At 42.8% G+C, this 13,275-nt stretch overlaps 1 protein-coding gene and 1 pseudogene across 1 annotated transcript in view; both read left to right on the top strand.

The window, feature by feature from the left end:
- The window catches only part of WIF1 (WNT inhibitory factor 1), a 75,480-nt gene that overhangs the window by 33,418 nt on the left and 28,787 nt on the right, over positions 1-13,275 (top strand). The window contains exon 3 of the mRNA XM_003798530.2: positions 9,582-9,690. Coding sequence (XP_003798578.1) covers positions 9,582-9,690 — 109 coding nt within the window. The remainder of the gene's footprint in view (positions 1-9,581; positions 9,691-13,275) is intronic.
- Positions 4,061-8,744, top strand: LOC111728016 (annotated as a pseudogene).

Here is a 13,275-nt window from a genome sequence, read left to right as displayed (position 1 = left end):
GGCTGGGGATTCGAACCCACCACCTTAGGTGTAGGTGGCTGGAGCCTTAGCCAGTTGAGCCATAGGCGCCGAGCCAGGACCAAGCTGTTTTAAGGGCCAGTGAAGGTTGGTGGAGGGGAATATACATGGCCATGGTAGCACAGCGGGGCAGCTGAGCTCAGAAGATGATCATCCGTGTTGGGGAGTAGTAAGGAGGAAGGGAAGTGGGATCCAGGCAATGGAGACACGTAGCTTGTGAGAGGCCTTGCCCGAGACATGAGGGAAGACAGGGAAGGATTGTGACATGCCCAAAGCGATGCTTTTAGATTCATTGGTTTCTATCTGGCAGATTTCTACAGAGAAAGGCAAGAAGGATATAAAAGAATGATATAAAAATGCCCATATGAGGAGATAAAGGCTGGGCTAGGGTGGAGGTGGAGGGGCTTTGAAAGAAAGGGGCAGAATCCAAAGGTCCCTTTGGAAAAGGGAGAAGGATAAGGTTTTGGTGTCTTTCTGTGGAGAGATAAGACAGAGGGAGGGGCAAGGCTGAGTGCCTCTGCTGTGGAATCATCACGCTGCTGACAGCTGTGACGGGGTCAGCGGGGAAGCTGCTTTTGGAAGATAATGAACTTTATCCTGTGCACGTGAGCAGAAGGCGGGTGGCACCGGGGCCTGCACTTTGGCAGGAGGGCGTACCTGGTTCTGTGGAGCGTCGCTGCCCAAGAGGAAACAGTTCAACCTTCGAGAGCTCTGGGGAGAAGGATGGAGAACGGAGTCTGAGCGGTTTTCTACGATGATGAGAAGGGGACAGTTACTAGGAAATGGGGGGAAATCAAGACATGGGGTGAGAATCAGCAGAGTCACAGAATCTGAGGCTAAGAAGTTTCCAATTTAAAGGATGGAATTTTGCAGAGAGGGAACAAGAAGAAGGCAGAGGAAGGGAGCGTGGAGGAAGGGTGTGAGACCTGGCAGTTTGGGCCGGAACGCTCAGGCATCACGTTAGGTTCTGCATTGGGTATGCACATTCATTTTGTTTGAGTCTTTGACGCTGCACTCTTTTCCTCTCTTGGTTGTTCCAGTCGATCTCTTCTTGCCCTTCACATACAGCCGTTTCCTGTCCCTGTAGCTCTTCCCCCACCCTGTACCCTGCTAATCTGGATTCACTGGACGCTGCCACAGTAGTCAGTTGTGAAAATTAAATGAACAGTGCTTGGAGAATGATAAAGACTCAACAAAAATTATTTGCAAATAGTCAAACCTTACGGCTTCTCTGTGTTTGGTGTCCACAAACACCTCGAGTTTTCTTGAGAACAAAGATGATACCGTTATCGTTGTAACGTTCTCCGTGAGCCACCTGGCCAGCATCCTGATACGGAGTGAGGAGGTTTGAGCAGCATGGTTCACGAAAAGCTTTTGGTCTGAACCCAGATGAGCTGCACTTGGCACTGATTAGATTAAGCAGATGCCATAAACACAGAACTTCAAAGTTGGAAATGAAACACTGAATTCTTCCCATTCCTCCAGTGGTTTGCACGATTCTCGGCGTCCTTGTTCCGAGTCCCCCTCAAACAGGGGCAGAGCAAGGTCTTGTGAGTGGCCCCATTTTGCTGTTTAAATGGTGTCTTCATCTGTTCTGGAAGGAACAACCCTAGTATTCAGCAAGTCGATTGGAAGCGAGTTAGGTGACCTCCAGCACTCCTCTCTCGGTAATATTTGGGAGTCTTTTATGCTTCTCTGTGAAAAGAAAATTTACTGCCTGGCAAACTAGGCCACAAAATTTTTCAGCAACTTAATTTAGAAGTGAATTATTCTCCTGAATAGACCCATTCTTTGAATACAAAGTGATCTTTTCATGTTTTCCCCAAATAATTGCCCTGCTTGCCTCTGAGTTTCCACTAATGTCATTTAATAAAACAAAATGTACTTTTTCCTAATAGAGGTTTAGACGCTCCAATGCACCACTTCTCTGTTACAGCTCCTGCCCCGGGTTCCTTTTATCTAAATAACAAATCTGCAATTTGTGAAACTTGTTCCCAAACCATGAAGCCAGGTCTCTGTTCTCCTTGGCATGCAATTTCTGTTTTATTTGCTCCAAAATAAGTTTTTACAATGGAGAGATTTGGGTCTAAGAATATTTATTCTAGACAAAACAAGAAGTTTTGTCTAGAATTTAGAAATGGCACACATCTATCCTTAAGATCATCAGTCACTTTTTATGACTTTTTAATTTAAGCTCTTAAGTTAAATGAAGGGTATATTTACTCCATGTTGGGGTAATGATAACTAATATATTTGTAGAAATATTTACATGGTATCTGTGGTTCTGTTAGATCTGTTTATAATGGCAAAGTAAAACTTTAGAAGAAGTTAGTGTCAAGATCAGAGACAAATGCTGGTCAATTTCTAAATGATTTTCCAGTTAGAAGTTTTCAGAAGGCAACTGCGAACTCTGAGACTGAAGGTAACCGGTCCTGTGCTTTTCAGCCCCCCCTCTGCGGCTGTACAGGGGCCCAAAGGCTCCACGAAGCTCTGTTTCTGGGCCAGAGGGAAATTCTTTTGGGTCCATATTCTCTCAACATCATTAAGACTTTTTTGCAGGAGACATTCAAAACCTACTTGAGTGCTACTTGTCCTTTCCTTTTCTCTCTTTTTTTTAACCTGTCCATGCAAATCAGTTGATGTGCTTGCCTACCCTACCTTAACTTTGAAATTTGGGATTGTTATTTTCTTGAAGCACAGAAGGATGCTACACCAGTGATCAGAAAATGGCACAGACAGAGTCATCAGTGACCATCCACAGCCACCAGGGTGTGTGGGTAGTGCCTGTTTTAAAATAAACACATTTATTTCTGTATAAAAGGTATAGAACTATATCTGAAGAGTAAAGAAAAGGAAGGAAATCTATTCCTGTCAATAGGACACAATTGGCTTGGCACCTGTAGTACAGTGGTTACGGCGCCGGCCACGTACACCGAGTCTGGAGGGTTCAAACCCAGCCCGGGCCAGCTAAACAACAATGATGGCTGCAACAAAAAATAGCCAGTCATTGTGGCGGGTGCCTATAGTCCCAGCTTCTTGGGAGTCTGAGGCAAGAGAATCACTTAAGCCCAAGAGTTTGAGGTTGTTATGAGCTGTGACACCATAGCACTCTACCGAGGGCAACATGGTAAAACTCTGTCTAGAAATAAAAAAATACTACGCCATCGTTATTTTGTTCTTTGTGTCTCATCTTTCACTTCTTTTTCTTACTAATAAAAGAATACTTAAAACTGAAATATGAGGGCGGCACCTGTGGCTCAGAGGAGTAGAGCACCGGCCCCATATGTCAGAGGTGGCGGGTTCAAACCCAGCCCTGGCCAAAAAAACCCCTGAAGTATCAGGTTTCTTATTGGAATTGTAGTGGTTTTTACAAATGTAATTTTTAAAAGTACCACACATAGGAAGGCATATTTAATTTATCATGCAATAAAACTGAAAGATTTATGGAGTAACAAATGATAAATTCTATGGTACTTAAAATTTTTGTTTCAAAGTTTTTGTGTTCTAATCCACTTCTTTCTCATCATTGTATGTGCTTTAAATAAAATGTTTAAGTTTTGGCACAAAACTGGTGCCAAACTTACACTGGTGTTTGCTGTGTTATCGTTACTTTTTTGTTAATAGTGTGCTTGGCAATAGAAATAATCCAACAGTTGCTGATTACTGGGGTATGCATCTCTGAATTCTTTCATAGTGCTGAAACATGTTTTAGAATAAAGTGTTGAATACTAAATATTATCTAGTAAAGTGCAGAGGGAAGTCCAGCCGGGAGAAGTCATTTAAACATGTGGATTCATGGAAAGTAACCACTTTGAATAGTCACTGCTTTTTTTCCTGCAGGAACAGAGCTACCATTCTTTTTGTCAAAGAAATTCATCCCAGATTGAATTTACCTTTCCTGACCACATTCTTTTTGGAGGACTTCTTTGAGACCTCTGCCTTCCCATAGGGTCGGAATCACCTATCTTATGACCCTTTATTCTCAGGGCCATTCATTTAATTTGCCCACTTAAGGAACTATTCACAGTGGTCTTTTGAGACTATGGCCAAACTCAAAGAGAGGGGTTGCAGTGGGAATCTGGTCAATGAAGGGGCTTCCTTTGGCCCGGTGAGGCTCACTGCAGAGTAGACAGTGTTCCCTTAGCTGCTGAGATGACCCCTTTGCATTCGTGTCCCCATACAAAGTTCCTGGGGCCTGTTACAACCATGTATCTCTTAACATCTCCCATGTTGGAAAACAGCTTTTCCGTTACATTCAGGAAAGGCCTTATTCTTCTCAAACCTCCTTCTGTTCCATGCTTACATGATTAATTTCTTTAATTAACCATTCCAAATTCTGGATAGCCCTAAAAGTAACTGCAGAGCTACTCAACTTGCCTAACTCTCACTTACCATTTGTGCTATTTATTGATTGTTCTTTATTCCTAAGGAAGAACATGGTGTTTCCATCACAGACACTTTGAATGATATTTGACAGGCTCTTAAGCCAGGGATGGGGGACTTGCAGCCTTCAGGCCACAGGTGACCTTCTAGGCCTTGAGTGCAGCCTTTACACTGACTCTGACTCTTACAGAACAAATCCTTTTATTTTTATTGATACATGTTTGTCTTTTATATTTTAATTTTATTTTTAAAAGGACATATTTAAAATACCAAAGCATAAAATGAGTTTTCAGTAAAATAATAGTCCCAGATTGGCACAGTTAGAACATCAGTCATCCATCAGGGCTAACTTGACAGCTGCTACACAAGATCTGGTCCTGACTCCCCTACCTGAGCGCTGCCACTATGGCAGGAATCTGGATGGTGAGAGTTTATGGGGCTCAAGTATGTCAATCTAGGGCACCAGTCTTTTTGGCACCAGCAATCAGTTTCCTGGAAGACAATTTTCCATAAGATGAGGGGTCATTAAATTGTCATAAGGAGTGTGAAAACTAGATAAATAGATCCCTCACATGCACAGTGTACAGGAGGGTTCATGCTTCTGGGAGAATCTGTGCTGCCCCTGATCCTACAGGAGGTGGAGCCTGAAAGGCGGAGCTCATGCAGGAGGTGGAGCTCTGGAGGCGGAGCTCAGGAGGTGGGGCTTGGGAGGCAGAGCTCATGCAGGAGGTGGAGCCCTGGAGGCGGAGCTCATGCAGGAGGTGGAGCTTGGGAGGCGGAGCTCAGGAGGTGGGGCTTGGGAGGCGGAGCTCATGCAGGAGGTGGAGCCCTGGAGGTGGAGCTCATGCAGGAGGTGGAGCTTGGGAGGCGGAGCTCATCAAGAGGCGGAGCTCACTCAAGAGATGGAACTCAGGAGGCAGTGCTCACTCAGGAGGCGGAGCTGGGGAGGCAGAGCCCAGGAGGCAGAGCTCAAGAGGAAATGCGAGTGATGGGGAGCGGCTGTGAAGTACAAAGGTCGCTTCCCACACTCACCTGCTGCTCTGCAGCCTGGCTCCTAACAGGCCACCGTCCAGAAGTTTGGATCATGCCCCCAGGCTATTGTCAGCTTTTCACCATGGTGCACCGTGTTTCTGTTTGAAGTGGAATTTATGAGTTGCATAATCCAATGGTGTTTTTTTTTTTTTTTTTTTTTGAAACAGAGTCTCACTTGGTTACCCTTGGTAGAATGCCATGGCATCTTAGCTCACAGTAAGCTCAAACTCTTGGGTTCAAGTGATTCTCAGGTAGCTGAGACTACAGCTACCCTCCATAGCACCCGGCTGCTTTTTAGAGATGAGGTCTCACTCTTGCTCAGGTTGGTCTAAACTCGTGAGTTCAGGCAATCCACCAGCTTCCACCTCCCAAGTGCTGAGATTACAGGTGTGAGCCACCATGCCAGGCATCCCAATGGTATTTTTTAATTCTATCTGCTTAAAAAACCATGTTGTCAAAGAAGACAAAGAGAACACTGAAGAAAGAAAACAGACCTTTTTTGTTTGTTTGTTTGTTTTTTGAGACATAGTCTCACTATGCTACCCTCAGTAGAGTGCTGTGGCATCACAGCTCACAGCAACCTCAAACTCTTGGGTGTAAGTGATTCTCTTGCATCAGCCTCCCAGGTAGCTGGGACTATAGGCACCAGCCACAGTGCCTGGCTATTTTTTGTTGTAGTTGTCACTGTTGTTTAGCTGGCCCATGTTGGGCTCAGACCTGCCAGCCTCGGTGCACGTGGCTAGTGCCCTAGTCACTGAGCTATGGGTGCCAAGCCAAAAATAGACTTTTTGAATGAGGACTAAGAATTGCAACATTATCTTGTTTCTGCTAAAGATAAGGTGATTTTCTTGCTTTGTGATACTGCAATATCAACATTAAAGAAATTAGATTAGAGGGGGAGGCATAAAAAGTTGTATTGCACAGTTAAACGAGAAAAGCAAAAACAAAATTCTTTCAAGTAGTAATAAGACCTAGAAATAATGCCACTGAAGAAATTTATATTAAACTTATACACTGGGGAAAAAATGGAAGCCATTCAGAGATGAAGAAACTGAAAGAATGTATTGTCAGGTTGTAGGGTGCTTAGACCCCACTAACGTACAGAGTACAAACAACTCCCTCTTTCACGAAGAACCACAACTGATCAGCAGCATGAATTAGCCTTCAAGTTAACAGAACAACTTCATACAATACTGCAAAGGAAGAGAAATATTACTCAATTGGTTTGGATGAATTGACTGACAATACTGACTCAGCACAAGTGTTATATTACATTCAGATCATGACAGAAGATTTTCTTTGCCACCAAGAGTTACTTGCTTTGGACATTCTTGGAAACAGAATACTAGGAATAAATATCTTCAACAACTTTCAACTTCAGTGTCGTGCAGTTGGACTGGATCTGATGAATTTAGTTAGTGTGTGTACAGACAGCGCACCTTCCATGGCAGGAAAGCATGAAGGGTTTGTCGCACAGATAAAATAGCTGTTAACCGACCCAGGTGCTCTCATTTCTTTCCGTCATTATCTTGCATCACCAAAATCTCTGTGCTCCAGGTACTATTTTGACACTTTGCAGCAGGTAATAAGTATTGGTAAGTATACTTGTGCAAGTGCAACACAGAATCATCAGTTTCATAACATGCTGTAGTTGAAGGATGAGGTATTCACCGCAGATTTTCTGTATAATTCTACTGTGTTGGCTATCACAGGTGTAAGCCCAAATTCTATCTCTGTGAGAGCAGTTAATTAAATATTATGAAGAACAGAATCAGCAATGTGAATTATTGAATGAATATTTCTATAGGAATGCAGTGTTTCTGTGTGATACCATGTCAAATCAAAATGGATCAAAATGGATTGAATATTTCTTTGCAAAGTAAAACTAAGTCTCTGTATGATATGTGGCAAAAATCCAAGTATTTTTTAAAAAGCTATCTTTTTTCAAAATATTTCCCCTTGAAAATTTCAGGTGAAAATTTTCTGTAGTTAGCAAAGGTCATTGAGCAACAAGATGAGACATGCAAATCTTTTGAAGAATACACAGCTGTTACAGACCTATCATTGGAGAATACAAGGAGTGGATCACTGACTGAGATCATGACACCACACTCAAATTAGCACTTCAACTAGCACGCACCTAGTTGGTGTCACCCGGGCACCTAAAGAACTGTAGATGGAATTGACTGAGTGCTTAGTAGATGAAGCTTAAAGTCATTGTTTCATGCTAAGAAAGATCCAGTTCAACTATGGAAAAATGCAGTAGAATACCCACACCTTCGGCAAATGCAGTAGAATACCCACACCTTCGGTAACGTGCCTGAAAAATACTTCCTTACTTTTCAACCACTTACTACATTCTCCTACCTAACCCAAATCAAGATGCCCTCAGGCCACAGATGACTGATACCCCTCTAGAGGATCAGCTGAAACTGTGGCCCTCCCTGCTGCAACCAGACACTCAAATGCCTTCCAACAAAAGGCAGACACAACAAAGTCATTAAAAGTTTAGTGAACTTTAAAGTTCACAAGTGGCTCTCATTTTTTGAAATTTTTAAGTGCATAGTAGTTATATTTTTATAAAATAATGGACATTTTAAAGTGTGTCCAGTTGAAATTTCTTGAATGCAGCCTTATTTGATTACACCTAAATTAATTCTGCTTTCCAACAGAAGGTTTCCAGCCCTGACTGTAGCATCAAAGTGGTTAGTGGGATGGAACATGGCTCCTTTCAGCGTTCATGGCCATTTGAGTGGCAGGAATCATCTTCTCAACTAGAGACCTTCGTCGGAAAATGAAAATGTTTACATTGTAAAGTTCTATGGCTTGTTGTCATATTGTGCTGGTGGGCTTTTTTTTTTTTTTTAATTTTTAGGCTGTTCTTGCCATAATTAAATTGAGACCTTAAATACAAACCTTTCAAAATCAGTTCTGGGAACGCTGTCGAGAGGCATTCAGAAAGGTGCAGCGTTTGACCTACCATCGTAGGCTTTCTTGCAGTACAGCCTCTAACAAAACCAGGCTGGCCCAAACCCCTGGTAATAGAACTGTTTATTTTTATACCACGAGGGTTGGGGAAGCACCAAAGTCCGCATGTAGCGGGTGCCCAGGCAGACTTGAGGGGTTTGCCCCAAGAGATCTAAAATGCTTATGAGGTTGTCAAAACAAAAAAACATGTCAGCAGGGCCTGGGACGGTTCCACGAGGGCTGAATGTGTAAGTGACAGGATCGAGCGTGCTTTCCTTATCGAGGAGCAGAAAATCGTTGTGAAGGTGTTGAAGGCACAAGCACAGAGACAGAAAGCTAAATAAGAAAATGAAGCTTTTTTGAGTAATACAAATTAAAAGACTTAAAAAGAAAAATCAGTGTTTAAGAACAAGATTATTTTGGACTTTAATGTCTTCTTATGCCAATAGATTGCTGTTTGCATTGTCCCTTTATTATAGCTCTCCAAATTCTGATCACAGGACTCTCTGTAGGTGGGGCAGTGGCTCACAGCTGTAATCCCAGCACTCTGAGAGGCTGAGGAGGGTGGATTGCTTGAGCTTGGAATTCAAGAACCTGTCTCTGCTGAAAACAGAAAAACTAGCCCGGCATCATGGCAGGTGCCTGTAGTCCCAGCTACTTGGGAGGCTGAGGCAGGAGGATCACTCAAGCCTTGGAGTTTGAGGTTGCTGTGAGCTACCATGCCCAGCACTCTATCCAGAGCGACAGTGAGACTCTGTCTCAAAAAAAAAGACTCACTTTAAAGTTTAGAATTAAATAATGACTAAAGAAGCTGAAATCTATTTTCTAAGGACTAATCTATGATTGTTTTAACATCAGTTATTTCCCTAACAGCATTTTTTCCCCTCAAAAATCCTTCAACAAGCAGGAACTAAATAGTATCACTTAAGTTAAAAGGATAACTTTTGTGGATGTTTTGGGTAAATGTTTTTAAGGAATCACTTTTCTCCAAACAGAGGGTCTAATTCCACAGCTGTAGAACGCAAAGGGTGAGCTAACCTCACACGGTATCTCCCAGGTCCTGTTCCCCCAACCTCCGGGAGTGAACGTTGCCACTCTCCCATCAGACGGGTAATGAGTCAAGGAGTCCCACTTGCCCTCTGGGGTTTCATGGTGCTGACTGTCAGTGCCTTCTGTTGCAGGCAGAGTACTTCTATGAATTCCTGTCCTTGCGCTCCCTGGATAAAGGCGTCATGGCAGATCCGACCGTCAGCGTCCCTCTGCTGGGAACAGTGCCTCACAAGCCCTCAGGTGGGTGGTCTTGCCTTGTCGAGGGGTTTGCGTAATAAAACATAATGGCGATGAGAACAATATTCAAGATCCAGTTGTCACTGTCAGAGGGATTATGACGTGTTTACCGGAGAGGTCTGTTGATTTTAGGGCAATTCAGTTATCCTTTGGGCAATGGATTAGGAAGAGGGTGAAGAAATAATGGTTTTATACTCTCCTAAAATCTCAAAATAGCTCCAGCCCCATCGAGTTCATAAATAAGTCTATATTTTAAAAAGGAAAAAGAAAATGAAACACACCCGATGAGCTACATCCAGCCAGTTAATGTGGATTAATATGTCCATGTAAATGTGGCAAGATTCAAAGGGAGTGACTGGGGGCCAGTGAGGTAACTCAAGAAAACTCCCCCCACAGTTAGCACTGTGGAGAGAAGAGACATGGAAAAGTGGGAGACAGGTCCTATCTTTCAGGTCTAATCATCCTTTGCTAAGAAAATAGTGTGTGGTATTTGCCTGGAGCATTTCAGCTTGCAAAGTACTCAGTCACGTGTTACCTAACTTGCATACGGGGAGGGCGTGAAAGCTATAACTACAGCTTCAATTTTCTAAGTTAAAGATTTTTTTTATTTTTTTTTATTAAGTCATTTGTACATATATCATAAATACATTTATGCCATTATGAGATTCAATGTGTTGATTATTTGTACAAATTGGAGTGCTTACATCCTACTAATTAACATAGCCTTCACCTCATTTACCCAATTACAGGATTAAGACATTTGTGTTCTACACCTGATAGATCCGACTTGTACGTGCAATATGCTCCACAGGTGTGGTCGCCCTACTAACCCTCCCTCTATCGACCCGCCCCCCTCCTTTCCCCTTTCTCTCCCCTTCCCTCCTTCATCCAAGGCTATAGTTGTGTTTCATTTTTCATATGCAAGTATGAGTTTCACAGTAGGACTGAGTACATTAGAATATTTTTTTCCATTCCTGAGATACTTTACTAAGAAGAAGTTAAAGATTAAGCCTTATGAGATCTGTCTGACTTGTGCAAAATCAGATATTAATGACAGGGGTGGCGTCAAGAGCAGAGCCAGGGTCTCCGGCTTTCAGAGAGACACAGACACCACTGTGTTGATGTGCTAATATATTTTCTTCTAGTCTTTTTTTCTATGAATATACATTTTTATGCACTTATGGCAATATAATATGTGTGATTTTGTGTCATGATTTTTTTGCTTTTAACGTTATTTTTTTTGAAATGGAGTCTCACTCTAGCTCTGGGTAGAGTACAGTCGCACCATCATACCTCACTGTTGCCTCAAACTCCTGACCTCAAGTGATCCTCCAGCCTCGGCCTCCCAGAGTGCTAGGATTACAGGTGTGAGCCACTGCACCTGGGCTACTATTTTTTTTGAGACAGAGCCTCAAGCTGTCCCCCTGGGTAGAGTGCTATGGCATCACAACTCACAGCAACCTCCAACTCCTGGGCTCAAGCGAGTCTCCTGCCTCAACCTCCCAAGTAGCTGGGAACACAGGCACCCACCACAAGGCCCCGCTATTTTTTTTGGTTGCAGCCATCATTGTTGTTTGGTGAGCCCGGGCTGGATTCAAACCCGCCACCTTAGGTGTACGTGGCTGGCGCCTTAGCCGCTTGAGCCACAGGCGGGCTGGTGCCAAGCCTGCCTGGGCTACTTTGAACACAAGCATTTCCCATGTCATGGTAGACTTTTCCAAAAGTTGTTTTTAGTGTGTTTACTGTGTCCTGTTCCACGGGCATACCGTGATTTATTCATTCATTCCCTGTTGTTTGTTAATGACATTATTTGCAGAGTTTGCATATAGAAAACCACAGTAAACATCCTTTTGAAACTAGTGTACAGTGACCCTGTGAGGGCAGGAACCCTGTTTTTTACTCACTGTGGTTCCTAGCACAGGCCTGGCACGGAGCAGGCAGTCAGAAAGTGCTTGTTGGATTAATGCACACACCAGACTCTGGGTGTTTATCTCATTATTTTGTTAAAATAGATCCTTAGAAGTGGAATTACTGTGTCAAAGGATATGGACTGTGAACTTTTTAAAGCCTCTTAAACAAATTGCCAAAATGCCAAATTACTTTCCGTGGAGGTCATCACCGTGTGTACCTGGCTCCCAGTGTGGGAGAGGGCCTGGCTCTCTGCGCTCTCCTCAGTACTGGGAATTAATCATGTTAACTGCTTTGCTCACTCAAAGAGCAAAAGGGCATTTCTCACAGAATCCTTCTAGTTTGATCTCTTTTATTCTTGTGGAGGTAGAGCATACTTTCTTGTATCTATTAGATAATGAAAATGTCTGTGTATTGTGCTCATTTTAAAAAACCTTTCCAGTGGTAGGTTTATTCTCTTTGTCACTTGGGTAAATGACAGGTCTTAACAAAGCAGGACGAGTCTCTCTCGGCCGTGAAGTCACACTGGGTGGCAGGCAGGCTTCCAAGAACACCTTCGACTCTTACATCAGAGCAGCGTGACAGTGGAAATACTTCCTACCTCCTTAGCCTGGGCCTCCGAGGGCCTCTCTCTTCCAGATGTACCTGCTTCTTCCCAGCTGCCCCGCAGCCTGCAGGTCAGAGAGACGCAGCGGCCTCAGCTTGCCTCACACTCAATTCCTACACGGACATCAGAAAAACTCATCTGCATAGCTGGCTAGACAATAAAGTATTTTACCTTTTATAATATTTTTTAAAATACCATTTATATTTTATTTTATTTTGGGAGGAATATGCAAAGGCTTTGAAATTCCATGGGATCAGACCTATTATTTCCTTTGTAATTTTTCCCCATTACTTTTATGTTTTGAAATTAATTCTTACACATAGGGTTTGTTTAGAATTGACTGTTTTAGCATCATAATAGTTTTTAAAAATAGTTTATAGCATAGGCCTCTCTTTTAAAAAAATTTGATCTTTTTTATTTAAAATTTGTTTTCTTTTTATTTCAAATTAATATGAGGGTGCAGATGTTTTTTAAAGTTGTTTTAATTGACACATAATAATTGCACGTGTTCATGGTGTGCTCGGTGATGCTGTGACACGTGTGGTCAGATCAGGTGACCAGCACATCCTGCATCTCAGATGTTCCCCAGTTCTTGCTGCTAAAACATCTCATATCCTCCGTCCAGCTCCTGACACTGTCCAACGTGGTAACTGTGGCCATGCGTGGCGTAGAGCACTGGGCTTGGGTCCTCCTGTCTAGCTGTAGCTTTGTATCTTTTAACAACTCTCTCCCCTGTACCTTCAGGCTTCTTGGGCTTTCTCAATTTTCGTGTCTATTAAAAAAAACTTACTGAAATTCTACTTCTTAGGATACTGATGCAGAATATTTTGAACATAAGATATGAGAATATCTTAATAGATCATGTTTACATAGAACATCATTTTCTAAAACATTAGAATCTTTATGAATAATAATTTTAGAGGAAAAGTAGATGACACTTGGGCAAGGTGAGATGAGAAAGAATGAGCCTCTTTCTGGGACGAGGTGACAAGCACAAACGTGGGCAGAAAATCCACAGATATCCACACACATCCACACACATCCACGTATCCCCACACACACACATCCACGCA

This window comes from Otolemur garnettii, unplaced genomic scaffold (genome assembly GCF_000181295.1).
Source record: "Otolemur garnettii isolate 467f Iridium unplaced genomic scaffold, OtoGar3 scaffold00138, whole genome shotgun sequence".
In the NCBI taxonomy this organism is placed as follows: Eukaryota; Metazoa; Chordata; class Mammalia; order Primates; family Galagidae; genus Otolemur; species Otolemur garnettii.
This window is presented reverse-complemented; position numbering and strand designations above follow the sequence as displayed.